Here is a 27,384-nt window from a genome sequence, read left to right on the forward strand (position 1 = left end):
TCTGTCCTTGGACAAGTGGGGTTTACAAGTTAGAGGCTTTTTTTTTTTTTTTTTTTTTTTTTCTGGTAAATCTCTTGAGCACAATAATTTAAACTTAAAACATAACTTTAGCCCTCACAGAGAGAACATGTCAATTTTCCTCTTAGTATTTGCACTTGCCTGTTTCTAGGTATGGAACTTAAATACTGTTTAAATAATTTTTTTCTGTATTTCTCTCAGTTGTCACTGTAACCTTGAATCCCCAAAACCAATCTTTTCCATTTTACAGATGGGAAGGTAGAAATGTACTAACTAAATTGTGTTTTAAACATATCCAGCTAGGCCGGGTCACATGCTCCTGCCTGGGAGCATCCCACTCAGATGCAGCCCCCACCCCTACCCCTGCTCCGGGCAGAGACAGCGGAGGCGCACGGGGCTGGGTGGGTATGCCTGGAGAGGGTTGGGCCAATTTGAAAGCCGTTGGTGCTCAGGACCGGTCCAGGAAGTCTTCAGTTCTTCCCATTCAAGTGCGCGCCCTGCTGACAGCACCCCGTGCTACTCCGGTGGCTCTTCCGACTGACCTCGGTAGGGTCAAGTCCCGCCCCCTACCCAGTCTCCGGGCCCGGCTCTCGGCCTGGGCCCCGCCAGGCTCCGTAGCCTCGGGCTGCCCGGGCGGCGGGGCGGCGGCCCCGATGCTCGCCCTGCCCCGGGGAGGCGCCTGGCGCGGCCCGCCCGCCTGCCAGGCCTCGGCCCCGCCTGGCCGCGGAGCCCGGCGCTGCGGGGACGTGGGCAGCAGGTCAGTCGTCCCTCCGTCCGTCCCTCCCTCGGTCCCGACGGCTGCAGGCCCGGCTCCGCCCGCCCCAGGGCACCGACGTGTCCCGGAACCGGGTCGGTCGGTCGGTCGGGGCCGGGGCCGCCGCTCGCCGCTCGCGCGGAGGGGTCTGCACCCGGCGAGCGCTTCACCCCGGTGCCCCCCGGTGCCCCCAGACTTCGTGTGTCTTTTCAGCCGCCCGCTCAAAAGTTGTTGTGGGAAGACTTGAAAGTTTCCGCCGTCAACTCTGGCGCGGGCGCCACGGTGTCCGGCCCGGGTAAGGGAAGCCGGTGGCACACGTCCTACTTCAGCACCGTGCCTAGGGGTTCGCACTAGATTCCCGCTCTGCCCCGGCTTGTGTGCAGTCCCAGTACTGTTATGGGATCAGTAAGTGGAGGAGGGAAAAGTCTACTCAAGCCAAGAGGGACGCTTTAAGAGGGAAATTTTGTACTGTGTGTATTTATGAATCATTTTCACGGAAGCGTGTGTCTTGGTTAGTTGTTTTTGTTGTTAACTTTCCACCCAGGGTCATCTGGGAAGAGGGAACTTTAATAAGAAGAATGCGTCCATTAAATTGGCCCACGGGCCCTCTGTTGGAGTGACGATGGGAGAGGGCGCAGCCCACTGTGAGCAGTGCCACCTCTGGGCAGGCCCCGGTGTGTGTAAGAAATCGGAGCCCGCCAAGCCAGCCTGGTAGGGGAGGAGCCAGTAGGCAGGGTTCTCCCCTGGCCGCTGCTCCAGTACCTGCCTGGAATTCCTGTTTTGAGCTCCTGCCCTGACACCCCTTCAGGATGGACTGGAAACTATAATATGAAATAAACCCTTTCTGTCCCAAGTTACTTTTGTCTGTGGTGTTTATTACAGCAACGGAAACCAAACTGAAGCAGAATTTATCAGGTTTTTTGATTTTGTCTAGAAATAATAGGAAGAACATGGTTACTTTCATGTTTAGTTTCAAGCACTTATTCTGATACTTATTAATTTAATTATATACCCCTTAGAAATGTTTTTGGCCAACCCCTAAAAGCTCCTATTAGTAATGTTCTAATTTGTGTCCAATGATAATTAAGGTTGTATGGTTTTCTTATATGGAATTCCTGTTATCTATACGTCCAATGTGCTGTTTTCACATTCATGGGAGTGAGTAAAGGAGCATGTCAGAAAAACCAAAAATAGTTGCCTGATCTGCCAGATTAGATAACCAGGAAAACTCTTGCTCGTTGAACAATCCTTCCTGGGTGTTTTTCTTGGTGGTCAGAGTGTCTGACCTTTGAATTTAAAGCCCTACTCCTCAATAGCCGCATTTTAACACAGTGTTCTCAACAAATGATTATTTACATGTGTATGAGATAACTTTCTGAAGGTGTGTTCTGTAGTGTTGCTAAGTATTAATAAACCCTTAAGTGGAGTTTTAAAGTATTGCTTTAAATGAAACATAGTAGATACTTTTTAAAGATTAATTTTTTGATTGTGTATGTGTGTGTGTTTGTGTATGGGGAGCTGGAGTTACAGAGGTTTGCGAGCTGCTGTGTGGGTGCTGGGGACTGAGTCAGGTCCTCCACAAAAGCATTGCGTGCTCTTAACCACCTGTGTCTCTCTAGCCCCAATAGGTATATTATATATAATTTATATATATTACATACATGCTAGTGTCTCTTTGATTTCAAAGTATATGGATTTCTAACTTGAATATGGTGGATAGGCTTCTCTAGTTGGAATTGACTTCAGGATCCTAATCTTAATTCTGGGGAAAACATTGGAAGAAATGAGTTTTAATGCTATTTTGTTTTTAACTGTTTATCTCATCCCTCTGCCAGTAGATGTGATGGCACCAAGAAGAAAAGAGAAGTACAAGCTTCCGGTTCCACTCCCAGAAGGCAAAGTTCTGGATGATATGGATGGAAACCAGTGGGCACTGGGCAAGATGATCGGCTCTGGAGGGTTTGGATTGATATACTTAGGTAAAGTATGACTAAATTGCCAAGTATAATTATGGCTGTAATCAGTGTAACTATGGTAACAAGGGTATTTTAAGAGCTAACTGAAATAACAGAATTCGTACTATTTTACAGTAATTGGAAGATAGTTAATGTTTAGTGCATTAACTAAGCATTAGGTTCAAGCCATAACTGACACAACACATTCCCTGTTGTCTTGTTTTTCCAGTAACTTGTCGAAGTCTTTTCAGAGCATAATTGCACAATCTGCCAGACAGAACATGAATTTTCTTTTTGAGAACGTGTTTTCACTGATTTTTATAGCTCCTAAACAACAACTATCTATAAGTATTAAAAAAATACTTATATTATGTGTATGATACGTGTAGGACATGTCACAGGGCACCTGTGGAGGTCAGCGGACAACTTTGCTTCTCTCTTTCCACCTTTCTGTGGGTTCTGGGACTTAGCTCAGGTGGTTAGACATCCGTACCTGCTGAGCTGTACTTCTCTCCCCATGGTATGACTCTTAATCATTGGTATCTAGGCAATACTAGGGCCTAACTGTTTCGTGACTATGTTCCACATAAAATTAAGCCTTCGTGACTGAAAGCATCTATTACTTGGAATGAATGAATGTCTCTTGTGTGATTGGAGTTTAGTAGTTATGTTATTCTTCAGAAAACTGACAAAGTAGTTGCTCAAATGGTCTGAGCTTTATGATACCAGTAGGGACCCTGCTTGGGTATACTTCTTCTATACTGCATTTAAACATTCAGAAATTATCCTGAATTTTAAGAGGCCATTTAGGACTGTCTCAATGCTGTGGTGGGATGCGGGAAGGTATCTGCTGTGTGATTGTGTTTGATGAATAAAATACTGGTGATTAGAAAAGAATAATCTGGGTTTGGGGTGTAGCCCATGAAAGGTCTTGGGTACCATGGCTTTTAGCACCTCCTACCCCAAACAAAAAATACAACGTAAGATTCTCTTATATATTCGTTCACCCTACAGCTATTTCTGTGGTAGACATCTTTGGGGCTTGTGCATGGTAGCTCATTCTTGTGATCTCAGCATATGAAAGGTTAAAACAAGGTCAGCTTGGTCTATGTCATAAGTTCCATGCCAACCAGGGCTACGTAGTAATATTATATCTCAAAACAAACAAACAGTACAGGGAAAAAAAACACAAAACAAACAAGGAATAAAACAAAACAAAACAAAAAAACAACAACCAAAGCACCCCCCCACACACACACCAAATACTAGACAAAAAATATCCTCAAAAATATCAAAACAAATAGACATAAAAGAACCTCTTTTGGCGGAATTTTGGTTTCCTTGTCAAACAGACACGTTTCTGGATCGTGAATGATTAAGGTATTACTCTTGGTGCTTTGCCTTTTGTGATTGTTTATTTTTAGAAATTTAATCCCAGCACTCGGGAGGCAGAGGCAGGCGGATCTCTGTGAGTTCGAGGCCAGCCTGGTCTCCAAAGCGAGTTCCAGGAAAAGTGCAAAGCTACACAGAGAAACCCTGTCTTGAAAAACCAAAAAAAAAAAAAAAAAAAAAAAAAAAAGTCTCAAGTAGCTAAGGCTAGCCTTGAACTCCTGATCCTCCTGTTTCTTCCCTTCTGGGCTGGGATTACAGGCGCATACTGCCATAACTGGCTGTAGTTTTCAATGAATGAAGGACATCCAGTAAATAAGCAACTTCCTGTCTATTACTTGTGTCTAATATAATTGGAAAAACAAACTCAGGACAAAAAAATCACATGGGCTGAGTAAAGAGCAGATTCTCAATTTAAAGAGTGTCACTGTATGTGGTGGCTCATACCTTCAGCTCCTAGCCCTCAGGAGCTGTAGCCACTGATTGAGTTGAAGACCAGACAGGGCTACATCATTAGACCCAGTTATAAAAGAAAACAAAACAAAACACTATAATCTTGAGTGCTAGATTGGGCCACATAGGCAGGCAACACTTTTCAATAGAAACATAATGGGAGTCACCTACATAATTTAAAAATTGCAAGTGTCCACATTAAAAAAATTAGGAGAAACAGGTGGAATTTTTTTAATAATATGTACTATTCAATTTAAAATATCCAAAATAATTCATGTTATCATGTTCATGTAAAAATAGTGAAATACTTTATATTTATATCTGAGTGGAAATCAGAAATCTAGAGAGCATCAAGTGTCCAGAGCTTAGTAACACAACTGGCTGGTAAGAAATGTAGGCAAGTGTCTAGTGAGTGCTGGGTGTGCCGAAGGGTAGAATTACCCACAGAGTGAGTGCTGTCTGAAATGGGTTAGTAAACTCTTTCCCATAGCAATGAGTTAAGATCTCTGGTATATTGTCTTGACTATAGGTCAAAGATAGAGTTGAATAAATTATTGCTAATATGACTGTGGCCTTGGATCTACAGCCTACGACATACTTTTCTAACTTTTGAATTATTTTAATAATTTCAAAGAACTGGAGAAAAGCTTCAATTATAATGATCTTATCCCTTTTCACTTCTTAAAATGTAAATATTTGTTTGTATTTATTTGAATTCAGGTTTATGTTGAAGAGTAAATATCATTTTTATACATGTTTTATAAATCTTTATATATACTACTTGTTTGGCTCTGGTCATTAAGGAGGACTCTCCATGCTCTGGAGTGATTGACATTCAAGTGCAGAGAGTTCTTTAGTCTAAGTACAGGTCATATGGCTTTTAATTATTTTGTTTCGTATTACTCAAATAAAATTTTGTAAGATCCAGCATGTTGGGTGGCACCCCCTCCCACCATCTGAATTCTAGAAACTGTACCCTGGAAAGGCATGTACCAGCACATACTCATCATCATTGGGCATTGTTTTGAGAGAGAGAAAAAATGCTTCATTTTTCTGAATTATGTGACAAACACTTTATTATTCTATGAACAGGGTGTAATGAATCACAGAATCAGCTTAACTTTGTTAATGTTAGTTTTCACTGATTATTTCCAAAGCTACAAATAAGCAAATCCTTGAGAAGCCCTCTGGTTCTGGCAGTTTACCGTGGTTCTTTTCATGTTGTGCATATGTATTTCAAAGCACATAAATTCAAGCTTTCCTTAATAACCCTGTCCAGTGGTTCTTTTCAGGTGTGCTTCCCAGACACACTGCTTTGGCAGGCCCTTTCTCAGCGCGGGTGGCCTAAGGCTGAGTGTAGACGCTCTGCCTGGCTCATTGTGCATGTACAACTGTCCTCCAGCTTTGAGATCAGTAGCCCAGGCCTGTCGGTAATCAGCCACTTGGAGCAAAGGGGGAGGGGCCGAGAAGTTCGTGTTTGCTCTCGGAGAGATAATGTGCCTGTAGCATTCCTAGCAGTAGTCATGAGAGGGAAAGAATCTGAATACAAGAACAAAGTCTGTGCTCTCTTTGTATATGAAAGCGAGCGCGAAGGAGGGAAGGAAACAGGTTAGGGTATGGGAAAGTTGCTGTCATTTTAGTACCAAACAAGCAAAAAACTTTCTGGAACTCCGGGGAAAGAGAGAACTGAAGGTTCGAATTCTGTTTAATGCTACATACAACATGGAAGCCACTAACCCGAGGGAGATGTGCGTAGTAAGAGCAGAAGTTCTGTGCTGGGGGACTCTGAGTTGAGTCCTGACTTGTCACTGAGTCACTGACAGACCGAGTGGCCTAACTTCATTGTCTTCTGGAGTCTTTGTTTCTATTCTGTATAATTGTAGCAATATTTACGTGGATTAAATGAGATGTTTTAAACAGTTTGGAACCTAGCAAACACTTAGTAAGTAGAATCTATTTAGAATTTCCCATTCTAAATATCTGGTGTCATGGTGCATTAGGAAGAGACCTTCACTGGAGGGACTTTCTGTTTCTTCTGCCTTGAATTTTGGTGGATTTAGCTGCTAATGTTATAAAACTAAGAACACAGAGACTGCCTACAGGTGCCTTTATGTTTTATTCACCACTCTATATCTGTTCCCTTTAAAACTTCCTGGAGTGGTACAGTATGTGGTGAGCATTTCCATTTAGACGGTTACCTGTTTGCTTCAGATACGAAAGGAATTGGACTCCAAAAGTTAATGAAAATGCAGAAAGAAAAACTCTAGGATAAATGTCCATTACATTCCTTGGAAAGAGCTTATTGTTGGAGGGATTGAGGCTAAGATTGTGGTACTCAGCCCACACAAGTGAATTTGTTTGTTCTCTGCTGTAACTACAGATGTCACCTATAACCCAGTCAGCAGTCAGATGTGTTCTATTAGACACAAAGAGACCTGCTCAATGTAACTCTCATTTAATCCTCTAAAACACTGGTCTCAACCTTCCTAACGCTGCGACCCTTTAACACAGTTCCTCATGTAGTGACCCCCAACCATAAAATTATTTCGTTGCTACTTCATGAATGTAATTTTGCTACTGTTATGAATTGGAATGTAAATACCTGTTTTTTGATGGTTTTAGGCAACCCCTGTGAAAGGTTCTTGTTACCCCAATCCACAGGTTGAAAACTGCTTCTCTAAAGGAATGTGCATACACTTTATTGACAATAAATTGGTATTATTGTTTTCCACAAAGAGTAACACAATATAACTGAAATTGGCCATTTGGTGATCCAGTCTTAGGGATCATTACTTATAGATAAGTGGTTAAACTTAGTTAAGTAAATTTTGGAGATTTTTGTTGCTGTTGTTACATTATCCTGACTTTGCTCTTCAGAAACAGAAGGAATTTGTTAGGGGGGGGTGATTTTTAGAAGCTATCAAATTTAACTTATTTATTGATGAGGAAATAGTTCTACTTATAAAGGAATAGAAAAAGGTGTAGTATTGCTTGGTTTTTTTATTATTTAGTTGGCTGTGATGGATTGATTTTTAAGGTATGCAGAATAACATTCAGGAAAGTCAAATCATAACACTAGTAGCAATATTAAATGTTATTTTTGCAATATTTTGTAGAGAAGGCAGTTAGTCTTGTGAAAATGAAAAGAATAATTTGTTTTAGAAATTATAGTAGCTATATATATTATATATACAATAAACTAGTTCCTAGTGAAGGCATAGTTAAGAGATATAAACTCAAGTTTACCTGTCCTTTTAAAATTTATTTAATGTGCTAGACCTATAGGGAAGTAAAAATATCTAGAAGATGTATTTGAATTTTACATGTGCTGTCAGTAGGCTGTTAGTTTTGAGTTTATATGACACACTGCTATTTATTTCCCTCTCAGTCAAGAAATCCAAGTAATTAAGAAAGTTTGTTGCTGGGCGGTGGTGGCGCACTGAGCACTCAGGAGGCAGAGGCAGGTGGATCTCTGTGACTTTGAGGCCAGCCTGGTCTACAGAGTGAGATCTAGGGCAGCCAGGGCTACACAGTGAAACTCTCAAAAAACAAAAATAAAAACAAATTCTTCATAAGAAAGATGGGGGAGGGATTCTTGCAAGGCTTAGCATTCATTTTTTGGTTTTAATTTTTTAAAAAAGGCTGACCTTAGAAAACATTTTACATTCTGCATCTTCACTTTCAACAGTTTAAATGTCCGGATCTCGCCTCCCCGACTCTGCCTCACTCAGGTATTCTGTCCCTCCGTCTGCGCTGCAGCCGTCTACTGGCTTTGCTTGGCCAAGATTCCTTTCTCGCTTTGTAAATTGGAAACTCACTGCTGTGGGGAAGTTTCTTCCTCATGAAATGAGCTCACCTCTGTTGCCACACAATAAAAGAATTCTCTGAGTTCGAGAGCTTCTGGCTTCCTCATGAAATATGGATGGACTTCTGCTTCTGTAAGAGAAGGGAGAAGAGGAATAAATAGTGTGAGGTATAATCCTTCGTTCAGACCCAGGGGTACTCATGTATATGAAACAAATTAGAAGGAAGTGTAGGAAACTCTGGGACTTGGAGTGGGCCTCCACTAGACATTAGCAGTTCCCGCCCTCGATGGTACAAAGGTGTGTGTGGGGTTCACACTGCTTCCCGCTTGGTTTGTAATGACTGCTTCAGAGTGTTTGCCTCTTACATCTCTCACATGCACCACGTTTTTCCTGAACACAGTACAGTTACTCTGTGTCAAAGACTTGGGAGAAGAGATGGAAACCTCAGCAATTGTTTCAAGACAGTTGTTAGAGACTTGTACTGTTTCTTTACAAGCAACAGCCAGGCGGGCTGGGCTTGTCCTTAGCATCTCCGGTCCAGGGAAATGATTTTGTGGAAAGATACCCATGAAGGCCAGAAACATCTACAGATGCAGTGTGATCCCAGGCAGTGGAGCACGTGGCCCTTCATTGGCATTAGATGATAACAGGAGGGTCTCCTGGCAGAAGAACTGACTTTTGCTGTGTTCTGCATGCTGCCCCTCCAAACCCATCTTTGATTGGCACCTATGCCCTATTGAAACTGGCATCACACCTTCTGAATGGGCACTGTGCCAGGCTAGCAGATGGGTATGGGCAAAGGCATGCCAGAAACCCAGTATGTGAATCAAGTTTAAGTATCAGGGGCCCAAACTCCCATCCAGGGATATAAAAACTGCAGTCTGTCGAGAGCTTTTTGTGCTTAAGGTTAAAGGACATGCCATTTCTACTCCAGCTTAGAGGTTGATTAATTTTGAAAGTCAAACAGGAACTCCTGTGGTGGTGTCAGGCAAAATTCTGTCTTTGGTGAATGAGAATTACTACTTCATGTAGGGAAGAGAAAGTATTGTAATGAAGTTTCCGAGGAGAGTGAGTCCCCTGCAAGTCCCTCCAGCACTTAAGCAGCGTGCGTTCAGTGAAGATGAATATTTCTATTCTCCAGCAGAGCCAGGTGCAATCAAAGCCAGATCTTCAACCCGCTGCAGTAAAGAACCCTAAATTTAGAAAGGGCAGGCGAAGTTTAGAAGAACTCTGTGGTGGTAGCTCTTCTCACCACGAGCTGATGGGGCTTCACAGAAGTGTACAGAGGAGGAGATGAAGGGAAAACTCCAAATAGAAAACCTTCAGAGTGTTCCAGCCTGAAACAGAAAGATCCTTAACAAACTGAAAGAAAAAGTTGAGTCCTTTTCCCTCAGTGCAGAAATCTTTCTGAATTTTTTTATCAGTAAAATCTTAGGTTACAGAAATGTTAGGACCAACTTCATACACAACTAAACTTCCTCTTCCTACTTTCATTTCCTTTGCATGTCTATCATGTATATAAACTTTGCTTCTTGAATAATGGATTTTGCATAAAATTGAGTTCTAAACATCGTATTCCTTATGATTGTCTCACACCCACCACAGAACTGCCCCCACACCAGAAAGAGAGCGCACCGTGCTTGTGATCATTTTAGTCCTATCTCCTAAGTGCTCTTAAATGTATAGACATGCCGTAAGACCAGCTGTGGCCAACAGCAGCTTTGCTAATCGCATCATAGCCCTTGCTTTTGCTTTTCCACTGTGTAAACTTTATCTATGGAACAGATTCCACGAGACCGTTGTGAATACTTCAACGTATTCAAAACATATAACTGCCACAAATTAAACTACTAAAACTAAAGCTGGTGCATTGTAACTGCCAAGTAAACCTGGCACGTCCCCTTGTCAGACTGCAGGAGAGTGTGCCATGCAGTCCTCGGAAAACACAATTCATCCAGAAGCACTCTTGTCACTTGCTCTGATATTAAACCAGAGAAAGTGACATTAATTAAAGAAATGACACGAGCCAACAAAGGCAATGAAATTCCACATTTTGGCTTTGTGCAGACCTTCACCCAACCTGTTCTGTGTAGGTACTGTGGCTGACTGAAGAGGGCTAGGCCTATGACTTTTCCTCCTCCTCTCCCCATTCAGAAAACATTCTTGAGCAACTAAAATTTCCTGCCAGCATTGGGCTGGTGTCTTAGTGTAACCCAGTCATGGCTGGGCTTCCTAGAGCACTGGTGTGCCGTCCCGTGGTACACTGCCTGCACTCAGGAACTGTGTGCAGTTACAGTGAGAGACAGGAGAGTTGCTCTCACACCCAGCAGAGAGCCTAGACTTGTCCGGTGGAGTCAAGGAGACCAGCTGCTAGGACCAATTGACTGGGAACCCCAGACAGGAAGAGACAAGCAGAAGGGAGCCACAGCTTTCCCTTTGTTCCTATTACTTGCATCCTCACAGTTGGTATTTCAGGTGAAGTATACTGACTTTTCTAACCCTTCACGCTGCCCGTGGCCATGCTCACCTCGTACCGCGTTGTGCAGTCCTAACAGGCATACCCAGTCATTTAAAAAAAATGATTTTTTATAGGGAAAAAAACTATAGAAAAATGTGTAGTCTCTGTATGAGACATTCTAATTTCATATTTACAGATAGTATTGTGTATATTTTAGGGAGTTTTCTGTAAGAGTAGCATATATTTATTTTTTCAAATGTCTTTAAAATATTAGATACCATGTACTTTATTCATAGATTATAGGAGTTAATGGGAAATGTTTGCTCTGCTAATACATAATATGGAGGAATTTTAAAAATATGGCCATTGTATTAAATCCAACCACTTCTGTGTTTAGAATAAAATAGTTTCCTGGGTAATATGTAATTGAAGGAGATTTAGTAACCAGTGCAAACTATTTTAGGGGAAAGTATGGTTTCCTGCTGCGTCTATCAACTTTTCAAAATAAGCTATCCCTCCCCCCGCCCCCCATTTTGTATGGTGCTGGGACTTGAACACAGGGCCTTGTGTGTACCACACAGGCACTCTGTCACTGAGCTACATCCCTAGCTCTTGAATTCTTTTAACCCAAGTCTGTGAACAGTCTGATTGAGGGATTTGTGCACAGTCAGAAGCTTTTTGTGACAGTTTTCAAGCATAGGTATTTTGTATTTGGGATTCAGAGTTTTCTAACTGTGTAATTAGTCACATGGGTTAATGCACATTGTCTGTGTCAGGCTGACAATGGCTTCAGAGAGACAGGGGTGTGCTTCCGGGGAGGGCGAAGGAGGCCAGAGCTGACACACACAGGAAACAGTGGAGGAAAGTCCACAGGCCTTGCGAAGTCAGGCATTGGGAATATGTCAGTCTTCAGACTGGCTTAAATTTGCAATCCAAGTGAAATAGAGTATTTAAATATGAGAGGCAGTATTATTGAGCCCAGCATGCCTGCTACCACTTGTTTGACTAGCTCAGAATAGAACACTGAGAGGCAAGGGCTCAAAGTTAAATGAACATTTATACATTTTAAAATCAAATGAAAGATTCAGAGTATATTCATGAATTAATTTTTTTCCAGAATCCTAAATTTAATCAGCTGGAATTACTTTTAAAGTGTCATTCTATTTAACTTTGGGGAATGATGAATTTGCCTTTTAGTAGGGATGCTGTATTTTATCATGAAGATGAAACAAACTGTCTTTTGTTAATTACTCCCCAGAGACACTGGCCATTTTTCTCCCCTATGCTTAGTGTGGAGTAAAGGCAGCGCCTGCAGATTTATTTCCAACAAGACCAATTGGAAGCTTCACCATGTGTGAGAGGCGCTAGGAGAATGTAGCTTCCCTTTCAGATATTCTGGATGCCCCCTAAATGAGCATTCTTGGAGGGAATGCTTTACCGAGTGGACCCTGAACACAGAGTAGAAACACGATAAAGAAGGAAAGAGAGTAGTGGGTATGTCCAATGTGTCGGAGAACTGTGGAGATGAGCTTTTGCAATCTTTTTTAGGAAGTCATCATCAGCTCTTGGAATCTTTTTCTTAGAGTGCAAAGTGCTGGGGTAAATGGTTTCCACACATCATTTCCTGTCTCAGGAACTTGATGACATTGAGGCCCAGGGAGGAAGTGAGATGCCTCCGGGCTACCTTTTCAAAGACCAACCAGCTCCATCTACTTTTGAGCACAGGTTTCTTTGCTCTGTGCATCGATGTCCCTTGTGAAAGAACACTTTTAGTTTACAGCTAGCCAGAGAGAATATGGCAAGTGACGAGGTGTGATGAGCTCACTTCTAACACAGCAGCTAAATAAGTGATTCATAGTATTGGCAGCTAATTTGAGAAATCTGTTGGTGGTGATGCTTATCGGGGTGCCATTTTCATTCAGATTGACAACCACGGCACAGGCACTGGTGATAGGTTTATTCAGATCACCAAGTCTGTGAAAGAACGTCTGATATTTTCAGTGCTGAGTACTAAAAAATAAAATAAAATAAAATAAAATAAAACCAACACGTTTAAAATGTGCTATAGCTTAGGTCATACAATATTTTTTATGAAAAAAGAATTAGACTAGGCAGCCAGTTGTGCTATGATCTGATGAGAAAGAGTTGATGGGTTTTCAGGCTCTTCAAAACTGAATAAATTTGTCTCATTTATAGGGATTTGTTTGTTTATTTATTTATTTATTTATATTTTTCAAAACAGGGTTTCTCTGTGTAGCCTTGCTGTCCTGGAACTCACTCTGTAGACCAGGCTGGCTTTGAACTCAGAGAGATGCTCCTAAAGTCCTATGTCACCACTGCCCGCTACTTGTTTTCAGTCTAACGAGCAGCACGAGGAGGACAACAAAGGGAGCTGCATTAGTTAGGACACATGTTATGATGTGAATGTACGTATACACAGTGGAGTACTACTCAGCAGAAAAAAACAATGACAGCATGAGGTTTGCAGGCAAATGGATAGAACTAGAAAATATCATCCTGGCCGGGCTGTGGTGGCGCATGCCTTTAATCCCAGCACTCGAGAGAAAGAGCCAGGCGGATCTCTGTGAGTTCAAGGCTAACCTGGTCTACAAAGCGAGTTCCAGGACAGGTGCAAAGCTACACAGAGAAATCCTGTCTCGAAAAACCAAAAAGAAAAAAGAAAAAATCATCCTGAGTGAGGTAACCCAGACTCAGAAAGACAAACATGCTATGTACTCACTCATAAGTGGATACTAGATGTAAAGCAAAGGATAACCAGACTGCAACTCACAACTCCAGAGAGGCTAGCTAGTAAAGAAGACCCTAAGTAAGACACAGGGATCTGTTGCCCAACAACAGAGAAATGGATGAGATCTACTTGAGCAAACTGGGGGTGAGGGAGGGGTGATGGAGGGCAAGGGTCGGGGGAAAGAGAGCTTAGGGGAGCAGGAGGTCCCAGCTGGATCAGGAACAGAGTGGGAGAACAAGGAAAGAGAGAACATCATAAATGAAGACCTCATGGGAATAGGAAGAAGCAAAGTGCTAGAGAGGTCCCCAGAAATCCACAAAGATACCTCCACAATAGACAATGGTCGAGAGAAAGCCCGAACTGACCTACTCTGGTGATCGGATGGCCGAACACCCTAACTGTCGTGGTAGAACTCTCATCCAATGACTGATGGAAGCGGATGCAGAGATCCATGGCCAGGCCCCATGTGGAGCTCCGGGAGTCCCATCAGGGATAAAGAGGAGGGATTGTATGAGCGAGAGATGTTGAGACCATGATTGGAAAAAGCACAGGGACAAATAGCCAAAGTAGTGGAAACACATGAACTGTGAACCAATAGCTGAGGAGCCCCCAACTGGACCAGGCCCTCTGGATAAGTGAGACAGTTGATTAGCTTGATCTGTTTGGGAGGCCCCCAGGCAGTGGAACAGGGACCTGTCCTTGGTGCATGAGCTGGCTTTTTGGAACCTAGGGCCTAATGCTGAGACACTTTGCTCTCAGCCTTGGTGTAGGGAGGAGGGGACTGGACCTGCCTCAACTGAATCTACCAGGCTGGGCTGACTCCCCAGGGGAGACCTTGACTTGGAGGAGGTGGGAATGGGGGGTGGATTGGGAGGGGGAAGCCTGGGGGTGAGTGGGAGGAGGGAGGACAGGGGAATCTGTGGCTGATATGTAAAATTAAATTAATTATAAAATAAAAATATTAAAAAAGAATGACCCTGTGAGAGGTGAACTTTACAGAATGAATTACTCTTAACTCTCTTTTTTTCTTAGAGGACATTTAAAGATACACAGTTAAAAAACTAGATCTTTTAAAAGACAAAACACAAAAAATCCTTTAAGTAGAATCTTGTTAATGAATTTGCTTCTTGCTAAAGAATTTGTTTCAGATAAAAATATTTTACTTACAATAGAAGTCTAGACTTTGAAAAAGGATTCAGTTCTTTGAAAGTATCGTACACACAGATGCACTCGTGAAAAAGTTAAGACAGCTCATGTGGAGGTGAGTTTAGGTATTTGATAGAGGTACTTATTGTGTATTGCAATGATAGTTTTTATACCTTTTTATTTGGCATGTATACATTATAAGAAAACAATGAACAAAATACAAGCTATTGCATTAAGTTAAAATATTTGTAGCAAGCCTGATGGTATACCCATGTGATCCCAGTACTTGGAAAGCTGAGACAGGAAGATCACAGGTTCAAGGCCAGTGAGTTGAACACTCTCTCTCTCTCTCTCTCTCTCTCTCTCTCTCTCTCTCTCTCTCTCAAGAAAGAGAAAAAAAAAAGAAAAGAAATTCAAATACATTAAAAACAAAGACACTGTGATATGGGGTTGTTAATTTCAATTTCTGTAGAATGTGAAGGGAAGATATTCATTATACTTGATGGTCTTTATATCAAGAGCTCATGTATTATAACAGGCTGTCTAGTGTCAAGTGTGAGTATGTAATTTTGAGAATGGTTATTAGTGATATAAACCTTCCCTCTTTACAGAAAATTGAGAGCCGGATAGGAAGAAAAATCCCCGCACAGTAAACTTTGGGAAGAAAACAAAACAAAAGATCCATAGCTAATGGAAAGATGTTATATGATTGAGGAGGAAGAAAAGATTGTATTAACTTCCATAATCGGAAGAACTTCCACTACAGCAGGCAGCTTTGAACAGGTCTCAGTGTTCTGAAATTAATTAATTTAACATAAATTGTATGTAACATGAAATCTCTCAAATGAAGAGATTGTTACTGGGGAGAACATTTGTGTTCCTTTTACCACTGAAAGGAGATGATGTTAAGACCTGTAGGGGCTTTAGCAAAGGAACAGATGCAGCAAAGTATTTTATTAATGATAAGAAGAGCAAACCTAAGCCAAAGATGAATGATGTAAAGAAATTACCAAGAATTAGTACCAAGAGTATTATCAATATATCTAACAGATTTTAGATAATGAGTGTCAAATGAAATTATAAATACCTCTAAAACCTAGACCTTCCCTTGTTTGAAGTCCACCTTCAGTGTATTAGAAGATGACTTAAGAACATGGGGATAGGGCTGGTGATTACTAGTGGATTCTTAACCGAACGTACAGATTTCATATAAAAAACTCAAAAATCATTTCAGACCCAGAAAGTAGACTTCATGATAGTTAAGAGAAATAGGACTATAATTCCAGTATGCTATGTGGCCAAAGTTTATGTCTCTTAGGAGATAGAAATGAATACTTGAGATCACACAGAACCTGACATCATTTTGTAACAGATTGTCATTAAGATAAAATAGACTTGAAGCACATGACTGAGACATCAAAAAGATAAATGAATTAAAATATGTGAGTTGAGTGTTATGGCTCACACCTGGAATCACTCTGGAGGTGAGTTGGGAGGAATATCATTAGCTTGAGGCTACCCTGGGCTGCAGGGTGAGACCATATAAACTAGTTTAATAGAATTTGGGGAGCTAATTTTAAGAACAGTAATTTTATAAATAAATTTTAAATGTAATTCATATTTTAAAAATAGATCAATGAGCTGTGATAATAAGTTATGTGTTGACCAAAACATGTATTTAACCCTCTAAGCAAGCTTCAAATATGCTTAATAATGGAAACAGCTAAAGTAAAGTGTATCAGTGTCAAGAATATTTAAGAAATAGGTAGATGATGAGTGGACTGGAACTATAATTTGTACAGAATGAAATTATATGTAGTGTACACCACAGTCAGTGAATAACTGGCAGAGTAACCCCAGTAAAAACTTAACAGTGCTGGATTGTAACTCAGCTTCCTGTTAGCATAGGAGGTAAAGTTATGAACTCTTGAGTAAAGAAGATAATCAGGCTGGAGAGATGACTCAGTGGGTAAAAGCATATCCTGCTTTTCCAGAGGACCTGAGTTTGGTTCCCAGCAGCCATGTTAGAAGACTTACAGCTGTCTGTTACTCCAGATTCAGGGGGTCTGATGTGTCTGGTCTCTGTGGGCACCCACTCACCTGCATGCACCCACCCTCAGTTAAAATAATTGAAAATCTAAAAAGAATATAATTCATTAAATTCCAGAATCACAGTTCTCAAGTGAGGAATACTGAAATGAAAGGATATAAGTCTAAAAGATTAAAATCTTTCTTACATAAATGTGAAGAATAAAACAATAAAGTTTGTTTTGTAATTTTACATTCCATAGTTAAAGTTTCTAGGAATGTATTAGAGTTCTCTAGAGAAACCGAGCTGGTAGGACACACACACACACACACACACACACACACACACACACACACACACACGATTTATGAGAGTGGCTTCTGGCTGGTCCAGCTAGTTCAACAATGGCTGTCTGCCAGTAGTTGTTCAGTTCACAAGGCTGGATGTCTCAGCTGGTCTTCAGGAGATGCTAGAATCCCTAAGAAGTAGGTTCAACACCAGGGAAGGAATGGACTTGTAAGTGAGAGTGAGGGCAAGCAGGCAAAGAGCAAATGCTTCCTTCTTCCATGTCTATAGACAAAATTCTAAACAGTCTTATTAAATAAGAAACACAGAGTCAAATACAGAGTTAAAAGCCCAAGAGATCAGAGCACTAGTGAAGAACCAAGACTACCTTATCTTACCACCTAGCCGCTGTCGCTTCCCCAGAGAGAAAGAGACCTTTTTCCTGTGTGACTTGTCTTTTTATTGCCTTTCTGTTCTGCCTTCTCATTGGCTCTAAACCCAACCACCTGACTTCCTTGTCACTGCCAGTTATACAGACCTCCAGGTCTCTATGGTTGGTACTGGGATTAAAGGTTCAGGTCACCAGGCTTGGCTGTGTCCTTGACTACACAGAGACTCTGCCTGCCATGTGATTGGATTGAGGGTGTGGGCTACCACCACCTGAATTCTTTTCCTGGCTCGCTAATGACCTCTGATCTCTAGGCAAACTTTATTTATTAACATACAAATAAAATCACATTTCAGCACAATTAAAATGTCACCACACATGTCCTTATATAGGCTGCCACTAAAAGGTGTGGCCCAGATTGAAGGTGGGTCTTCTCACTTCAAATGACTTAATTAAGAAGAATCTCTCACAGGTGTGCCCAGCTGCTTGGGTTTTAGTTAATTCCAGATGTAGTTAACTAAGAATAGCCATCACAAGGAGCTAATAAATACACTGGAGAAGCTTAATGGAGCAAAATGAAGAGTAATATTGGTAGAATTTTAAATGACCAGAGTGGTGCCTATTTATTTTTATACCAAAATAAATAGATAGATAGATAGATGAAAGAAAGAAAGAAAGAAAGAAAGAAAGAAAGAAAGAAAAGAAAATGTAGCTATTACCAAAAAAAAGCTGTAAATATCCAAATAAATATTATAAATAAACTGACAAAATGTCTTCACACTGGTCACAAAACGTCTTCACTTTTGAACCCAGTGCCCCACCCCCTCCTTCAGCAGCTAAACATTCCTGCTTCATTCATTCTGTCTATCATCAGTCTTCTAATAATTCTATTGCCAACAGACTTTGAATGTAAATAATTATGTGAAAAATGTTTCTAAGCTATGCAACTGAATATGGACTGTTTAGAGAAAGCTTTAACTTGGAGACTTTAATGATCTTATAAAGAATAGACTTTTTGTCTGAAGATTCATTTAAAGATTTGATGTGTAGATATTTAACACAGAAATCCAGGGTCTTGTATGTCAGCCCCAGAATCCATTGCTAGATGTAAGTCCCAAGATCATCTGCTTATTCTGACCCACATGCTTTCTCCTTCACCATTTCCTCCCATCCAGATTGTTCCTGTCTGAAGTCCACATTCATTTCAAAGTATGTTGTTTTCTTTATACATTTTTTTAAACCAGGTTGTACATTATGTATTTCTTTTCTACAATATTTTGGCCTCTTTTTTTTTCCTCTAACCATTTTCTATTTTGTATGCACTTGTATCCTTCCTTATTTTAAAATTATTGTAGAAGAAAATTAGCTTTGCGTTTGTATATTTCATTCTTCTAAATTGCTTTTGCTATTGAGTTCCTTAGTGCTGCATGTTTGTCTATGATCAATGTTTCCGTAATTACCCAAAAACTACTTGCTAGGATTTTGTTTGACATGGAATTAAATCTATAGCTGAGTTTGCTGAGAAATATACAACCTTCCAAACCAGGATGCCTCTCAGATTTCTTTCAATGGGGAACGACATTGCTTCTCTCGGTGTACTCATGGGGGTCATGGGTGTTGGTGGCAGGACTCACTGTTTTCTTTATATTTATGATCTTAGTTAACACTCTTATTCTTGACATTTTTTTACAGACTTTGGGGGTGATATATGTAGATATGTCATCTCTCTCCCATACTCCCTTCCCTTTCTCTCATTTGTTTTCTTGACCAGTCACTTTGATTAGTGAATACTTAGAGTTTGAGTAGGAGTGGTGAGACAGAACAGCTCTGATCCCTTCACTCCCAGCCTCCATTTGGGTTGAAGTGTTCAGCCATTCATCATGTAATGTAATGTAGGTGCAGTTGTAGATGCTGTTTACCAAGACTAAGAAGATGTTTCCTTGAGAGTTCAGAGTTTTTATCAGGAATGAATATTAGCGTCTTCAAATGCTTGTTTATGTATCACTTGGTAGGATAGTGTAAGTTTGCACTGAGACTCATTATGTTGATGATAGCTGATAATTTTGAATATTGATGTGTTCTTGTTTTCTTCAAATAAACCATCATTAATCTGTATATTTATATATATATATATCTGGATTTGATTTATTTGCATTCTTCTGGGGGATTTTTTTCATCCGTGTTAAAGACAGCTGCTGGTCTGTAGCTTTCCCCTCCTTCCCCTCCTTCCCCTCCTTCCCCTCCTTCCCCTCCTTCTCCTCTCTTTTTCCTATTCTCTTAACATGTTTTCTGGTTTGAGTATTATGATAATGGTAACATAAACCTCATAAAATGAATTATGAACTATTTTCTCCTTTTCTTTCTGAAAATGAATGTGTAGGATTCATTAAAATGTTTTTGAAGCCAATGGGCTCTGGCCATTTGCTTATCTTATGACTTTTCCTACCTTCAGTTTTTAAGAATATTTTTGACCCATCTAAACTGTCGGATTTATGCAAGTCATTTCTAGTATTGACATGTTACACTATTTTGTGTGTCTGATGGTAGTGGTTGAACCCAGAGCCTCATGCATACTAGGCAAGCCCCTGTGTTATATTTTTAATGTGTCAGCAGTGTACAAATTGGATATATTGTAGTTGTTTTATATTTTCTGTTCATATTCATTAAAAGTCTTGTTCATACATGTTATAGTTTTTGCTTCAACTAAATATATTTAAAAAACACTAGAAAAGAGATGGGTAATCCATTACCCTCTCTAACTATTTAACTATATATTTTCTTCATTTGTTCCTGGTAGTCCACATTTCCTTATATAATTTTTGTTTTTCTTTCACAGCGTCTCCTTTATCAGCAAGCCTTCCTTTCTGAAGGGTGTTATTGATAAATATTGAGTTGAAAGTTATTTTTTTTCCCAGCACCTTCCTCTCCATGGTGTCTGATGAGAAAACTATCCATTCAATTCAGTTATTGTTTCATGTAGATAATGTATAGTTTGACTCTAGATCCTTTTGAAAGATTTCCTCATTCTTCGCTCCCAGCAGTGCGACCATAACTTGTGGGGCATTAATGTCTTCACACTTCTCGGCGGGGAGTCCCTGAGCTTTGTGAGCTCTGTGTGTACTCGGGACCCTTTCCATTTAGGCCTCTTTCCCCAGTATGTTTACTTCTCTAGTTCAGTGAATCTTCGTGGTCTACTTTTCCCATTGCCCTCAGATTCCTGAGGCTCTGTTCTTCACATTGGAGAATGTCTATTGATTTGTCATCAGGGTTAAGGATGCTTCCACGTACCTGTCTCTGTAACTGTATCAAGGCCACTTGATAATTTAGAACATGCTTTTGGTTAAATGTTCTCAGAGGTAACTATTCATCCTCCCCAGTGATTTTTGTATCTTTCCTAGGTCATTCTAGCTTTCTATGTCATTCCAAAGCATTTGCCTTTTCTTGCTGGGGCACCAGAGAACAATTACTTTCATGTCTGTTAGATTGCTTGAATGTCTCTGTCATTTCAGCCTGCTGTAACTGATTGCTTTTTTGTACATGAATGTGTTTTGTTTTGTTTCATTTTCGTTTTTGTTGGTTTTGTTCTTTCTATACTTGGTACTTTTAGATTGCATTATGGATATCTTGAGTATTTTGAGAATTTGCATATTGTTAATTTATTTCAAAACAGAGATTATGAATAGTTAGGGATATGAAGTCAGGAAAGTTGTTCTAGTTATATTCAAGCCTCTTGACAAGTGCATTATAGTTTTTTGTGTGCTGTTAGTTCATTTTCAGCGGTGTTATTCAGGTCTGTCCCATGTATGTCCCACCCAAGACTTAGCACTTTGCCCTGTACTTGACTCTTCCCAGTTTGGATGCTGCTTAGTGTTAGCTATTCAAGTGAGAAATTTGAGAGGGAGAGTGGAGTTCATAAACAGCTTTCTGGCCTGGCTTTCCCAAATCCTGTTCCCCATGATCTCCTTGAAGTGTTGGCTCTCTGGGTCCTCCTTTTTGGGTTATCAGACTGGGAAGCTAACATCATCATGCTGCACACCCATGTCTGGAAAAGGTATGCAGAAAGTGTAACTAGGTCACTCTGCTTTGGAGGACCACAGTTCATCTGGTTAGAACAGGAGCTTTTCCTTTACTTCACAGTTGATGTGCCTTTGGGTTTCTGAGTCACCTCAGAATCCCTTGGTTGCTGGGCTGAGAGTGAACTGAGGAAGAGTGGGTTTTCCAGGGACACTTATTTCTCTTGCTCCGCTCCTCATCCAGCCTTAACCTGGGGTTTTTCCTGAAGATCTTGCTGTCTGTACTGATACCAACTTCAAAATTTGGGCCAGTTTTGAGTTCAGATCAATGGATGCTAGAAATACATGCTCCGTTTGCCCTCTTTCTAATATTCTTGAGAAATAAATGGAATATATGTCTGTTGTTTTGTTAATCTCACTGGTCCAGAGTAAGACCACTACCACAGTGTAAAGTCAAATTTGAAGGAAGCTTTAATTAAATACTGGCCTGGTGGATGGCCTCTGACAAGGTCCATACCTGGCTTCCCAGGAAATGGCTCTGATTCACAATTTGGAGGGTTTAAAGTATTTCCCATCGAGTCCAACCAGGGACAAACATGCATCATGATGTATTTCCTGCCTGTGAACCTCCTGCCTACATGTGATGAAGGACATCTGGTGTAGTTGGGTCAAACAAACTTGTTTAGGGGAATGAAAACATGTGGCTTGTTATCTTACATAAACATTAGCCTCCAGCATTTCAGGAACTCTCTGTGATTGGGCAAGGGGCTTGCAGGTCAGAGGCATTTTTGTTTCATAGATCTCTTAGGCATTATGATTAAAATTGAAAATATAATTTTGGCCCTTACAGTATGGGTTTTCTGTGGAGACTGAACTAATATGTATGCATTCCAGGTAGAACATGGACAATAGACCCAAAATGATTCTACTTGACTGGCAAATGGATGGGTTTAACAGAGTTAGTTCCTTATAGGAGTATATGTGACCCTATTCTCTCTCAAATTCATGATCTTTTTGGTAATTATTATTGTTTTACACACACACACACACACACACACACCCTACTGAGTCCATTTAGTGTTGCTCATATTGTATGTGTTTAAGGCTGGCTGCTTGAGATTGGATAAACTATCAGGGGCCTCATCCCTGAAGAACTGATTCTCCCTCTCTCAGCAGCTTTTGATTGCCTGTAGCTCTTTGTCAAGTTGGTGCCTTGTGAAATGTCCCACCGTTGGCATATCAACTGGTGCAGTCATTGTATAGGTCTTGTTGAAACAACCCTATTGTTGGGATTTTGTAGTTGCAGCTTTCTTGACATATCTAGAAGACACTGTCTCACAGCAGCCATCCTGGCTGGTGTTGTACTTGTTTTGAAAAACCCCCAGAGCCCACCAAGGAGCTGGTTTCCGATGCAAGCACATAAGGGTCCTTTAATTGTCAGGTTCAACCTGGGCCACCGCCAGGCAGGTGGAGGGAAATGCTGCTGTGACGGGCCCAGTGGTAAAGAGTTTTCATAGGGAAAAACTGTAAGCCTGGAGTTACATGCTTTGGCATCTTGGGATTGGATAGAAGGGATATGGGGCAAGGTGATTTTTTTTAAACTATTGGTCTAGATTTTTGGCATGAAACCACATTTGAAACTATTAGGTTGGACTTTTGGTGGGAAATCACAACTTGCTGAGCAGGATTCTGGATATCTTTAAAGGCCATAAACTGCATACAGAATGCCTGCAGGAGCATACTGCCCTGTATCTGTTCTGGTTGTCATGGCACATTCCTGAGGTCCTTCCTGGAACTGAGTACAGCAGGTGGTCTAAGATGGTGGCCCTTCCCTAAGATGGAGTCTGTATTGCCTTCACAGCTGGTCCTTTTGCTTTTCTAACCTTTCTGTGACATTCCTTGAGCCTTATGGATATTTATGTGAACCCTCTGATATGTTGAGAGCCAGTCTTCAGGGAGGAGGCTAAGTTCTTGCTTGATTCTTCCACTTCTGTGTTTGAAGTGTGTGATATCTTTAGCAATAGGGTCTTACCTTCAAGTTCAGGGGCACTGACTGTATGCAAGGGGCACAGTAAAGAACCACCCAAAAGGAAGTTTGTTTTTTTTTTTTAATTGAGGATAAGAGAGAAAATATTCAGAGACATCAGGGAGAGTCCAGAGCAGAGAGAAAAGGAAGCAGACTGGACATGACCAGGCCTAGGAAAGCATTGGAAGAGAAGGAAATAGCAAGAAAGAATAGAGTAGCCAGGTGGAAACCTTCCCATTATAAAGAGAGCCTAGGCTCTGGAACCGCCTGGGTGCTAGCTTAGTGGAGTAGAGCCAGGAGGCTAGTGTGGACTTTGAAATGTATAACAAGTACATGTGAATAGAGACTAAGGGGCCGGAGGCCAGCATTGGCTTTAATACACAACTATGGGTATGTGTCGATGGAGAGCCCTTTGTTCCTTCTGCCAGAAGCAAGGGAAATGACTCCTTTTGGAGACAGGAACCCAACATGTTTCATAAGTTCTAGAGGAACGCTGGCTTTTATCTAACCACTAGAAATCCTTATATAGTCCAGCTTGAGCTCATTTTTGGACATACACACTGTCAGAGACATAATAATGGCAATAACCTATGTTATTTCAAGGTCTCTTGAACTCCCTTGACCAGAAATTTCTTTTGCCAGGCACTGGGGTTTTGAATTTTAAGAGCATATTGTATATTTTATTATGTCTTTTTTTTTTCAAATGTATGCTTTCCAAATATTTTCTCATAGACTTTTTTTTTTTTAAATTTTCTTTACAGTATCTTTTACAAAGCAGCAAAGAATTTAATTAAGTTCAGTTTTTCGGTTTTCCATTGATTATGGTGTTGTTGATTCTGAAATCAATTTTCGCCTGCTGTCTTGTAGAAGTCTCATGCTTTCATACTGTTATATCTCCTGCCCCCTCTTTCTTTTCACCTCTGCCTCTCCTGTTCTTTCCTTCTTTGACACAGTTGCACTGTGCAGTCCAGCCTAGCCTCAGGAGCCTCCTGCCTCAGTCTCCCAAGTCCTTGGACTACAGGAGTGTGGCACCTTGCATAACAGTGGTGCCCGTTTGCAAATTTTCACATAAAAGTGAAGTCTGTATTGATTTTTTATCTTAATGTCTAATTTTTTTTATTTTTGGTTTTTCGTTTTTTTTTTTTTTCTTTTTAAGACTCAAGTATCTAATATTTTGATGAGGAATTTTTGCATCAATGTCAAAGGTCTATACTCACATAATTTCTCTTTCTGTTAATGTATAGATATAGCCTTGGTATTAAACTGAAGCAAATTTTATAGAATATGCTAGGAAGTGTTCCTTTTACATTTATTTCTAGGAGAGATTTTAAACTGTTCCTATGATTTCTTACTTATGTGTTTATAGAATTCTCCAGTTAACCTGGCTGGGCTGGGCTTGATTCTTTCCATTTTGGAAGGCTAATTTGTGTGTGTGTTCAGACTTTGGTAGGTTTCCTCAGTCAACTAGTAGGTTGAACATTTGAGGTTCAGCACATTGTATATAAATAACATTCTGTTGTTGGCCTTGCAATGTCCATGTTATCGTTATTCATAGTGCCTTTGGATTGGGATATAAGCAGGATGTGTTTTCTCTATTTTGTCTTGGTCAGTCTAGCTTAGAGATTTTCTAATGTTATTGATCTTTCATAAAAACTAGCTTTTGTGATTTATTAATTTTCTCAGATTTCTATTTTTGATGTCATTGGTTTTATGCTCAAAAGCTGGTATCTGCTTATGTTAGGCAGCCTGTGTTGCTCATTACTTTCCATCAAATCTTTTCTTTTTCCTGTGTGTGTGTGTGTGTGTGTGTGTGTGTGTGTGTGTGTATGCACTTGCATGTGTGCACACTCAAGGTACACACACATGCCCTGGTGCACTTTGTGGAGGTCATAGGACAACTTGCAGAAGTTGGTTCCACTAAGTTGACCAGGGACGGATGGAATGTAGGTCATCAAGCTTAGTGGCAAGAGCCTTTCTCTGGTCAGGCATCTCCCTGGTGGACTCTCTTCTTCATTTGTTAAGGTGAAAGCTTAACAGATTGATTTTAAAGCTTCTAATCTTATGTATATTTTCAGTTCTGTAAATCATCCATAGACTGTATGGTGTTTGTGTTTGAAGTGTTGGGCATAAAACCCCAGGCTTCCCCATGGTAAGCAAGTGTTACAGCATTGAGGTACACTCTCACTCAGCATTGTGTTTCCCTTTGTTTTTTTTTTTTGTTTGTTTGTTTGTTTTTGAGACAGGGTCTTGTCATGTTGACTGGGCCGTCTCTGAATGAGACCAGGTAGGTGATCCTGAATTTGATGAAGTCTAGTCTTGACACTTTGGTGCAAAGGTGTGGACAAATCAGGAGAACCAGTCATAGACCTCGCAGTGCCAGAGGCCAGCAACAGCTTCCTGGCTCACAAGTCCCACAAATGAAACCTGCAGATCATGGGGGAGTGCAGAAGAGGAAAATTTTTCAAGCAGCACAGGTGAGATAGGTGTGTAAACACTCTAGATGTTCGCTTCAGCTCTCACCAAAACTAGAGTTCCTAGGGTAGGTCCTAGGGTAGGTAGGTTCTAAGGTAGGTTGCCTCCTATAGGCTTTTGCTCGTGGTTTAAAAGATTCCTTTGGGGAGGGGGTAAGGACAGACTCACAACTGCCTGTAACATGAGCTCCAGGGCATTAGATACCCTCTCCTGGCTTCTGTGGGCACCTGTGCTCAAGTGCACATTTACACACACACACACACACACACACACACACACACACACACACACACACACAAAGACTTTGCAAAGGGGAGGAGAACTGTAGGGGAAGTAAATATAAGCTACCAAACAGCTTCAGGTTGTCTGCCTGTGGTTTTCTAGGAACCAGGGTATCTTCACAGCTGTAGTCAGCAAGTGGTTGTCAGCAAGGGAACCCTTTAGGGTTGGCACCCCATCCTCATTGCCTGGTAGGGTCTAATTTATGGCTTCTGTAATGTCAATGCTAAGTAGCTGGAATTCTAGGCATGTACAAATGTAACTGATTAAATTGAACTCTTTAGTCTCTCTCTTGTCTTTTTTCTTTTTCATTCTCTTTCCTTCCCTCCCATCTTCCCCACCTTCCCTCTAAACGTATTCTACCACTAAACTACATGCACAAACTCATCCCATAAATTTTGACAAATTAACTGGGCGGTGGTGGCGCACGCCTTTAATCCCAGCACTCGAGAGGCAGAGGCAGGCGGATCTCTGTGAGTTTGAGGCCAGCCTGGTCTACAGAGTGAGTTCCAGGAAAGGCACAAAGCTACACAGAGAAACCCTGTCTCGAAAAACTAAAAAAAAAAAAAAAAATTTTTGACAAATTATATTTTCATTTTTATTAGTTTAAGACATTTAATATTTTCCCATGGGAATTTCTCATCATATGTTATTTAGAAATATATTTTTAAGAAACTTCTTTAGTATTTTGGGATTTCTTTCTTATAACCTTCAGTTATGAATTTCAGTTTTATTTCTTCTGTGGTCTGAGAATACATTTTGTGTCATTTTTATTCTTTTAAATTTGACATGTACTTTTTTGGCCCCATATATGATCTGTCTTGGTGCATATATGTATGAGCTTGAGAGGAATATGAATTCTTTGCTTGCTGGGTACAGCATTCTCTTTTCTTTCCTTTTTAAAAATTATTATTATTTTTAAAATCAATACAGGGTTTCTTTGTGTAGCTCTGGCTGTCCTGGTACTCGCTCTGTAGATCAGACTGGCCTCAAACTCATAGAGATCACCCTGCCTCTGCCTCCTGAGCGCTGGGATTAAAGGTGTGCACCACCACCATAGGTTTGGGCACAGCATTCTCTAAATGCCAGTTAAATTAACTGATCAGTGGTGCTGTCTGTATTGTGTCTGTACCTCTGTGATTCATCCTCCATCAATGTCAGTTA

At 40.7% G+C, this 27,384-nt stretch overlaps 1 protein-coding gene across 7 annotated transcripts in view; it reads left to right on the forward strand.

The window, feature by feature from the left end:
• The first annotated feature begins 439 nt into the window (after positions 1-439).
• Vrk2 (VRK serine/threonine kinase 2) overlaps positions 440-27,384 on the forward strand; it is a 143,255-nt gene continuing 116,310 nt past the window's right edge. Inside the window, exons 1-2 of one of the 7 annotated variants that reach the window (XM_059275245.1) lie at positions 440-564; positions 2,611-2,751. In XM_059275245.1, the coding sequence (XP_059131228.1) occupies positions 2,616-2,751 (136 nt within the window). In that variant the 5' untranslated portion in view covers positions 440-564; positions 2,611-2,615. Of the gene's footprint in view, positions 565-643; positions 776-946; positions 1,068-2,607; positions 2,752-27,384 lie in introns of those variants that run through there. The other 6 variants (XM_059275244.1, XM_059275250.1, XM_059275246.1 and 3 more) reach the window with 6 other exon arrangements.

Source organism: Peromyscus eremicus, chromosome 10 (assembly GCF_949786415.1).
Source record: "Peromyscus eremicus chromosome 10, PerEre_H2_v1, whole genome shotgun sequence".
Lineage (NCBI taxonomy): Eukaryota > Metazoa > Chordata > Mammalia > Rodentia > Cricetidae > Peromyscus > Peromyscus eremicus.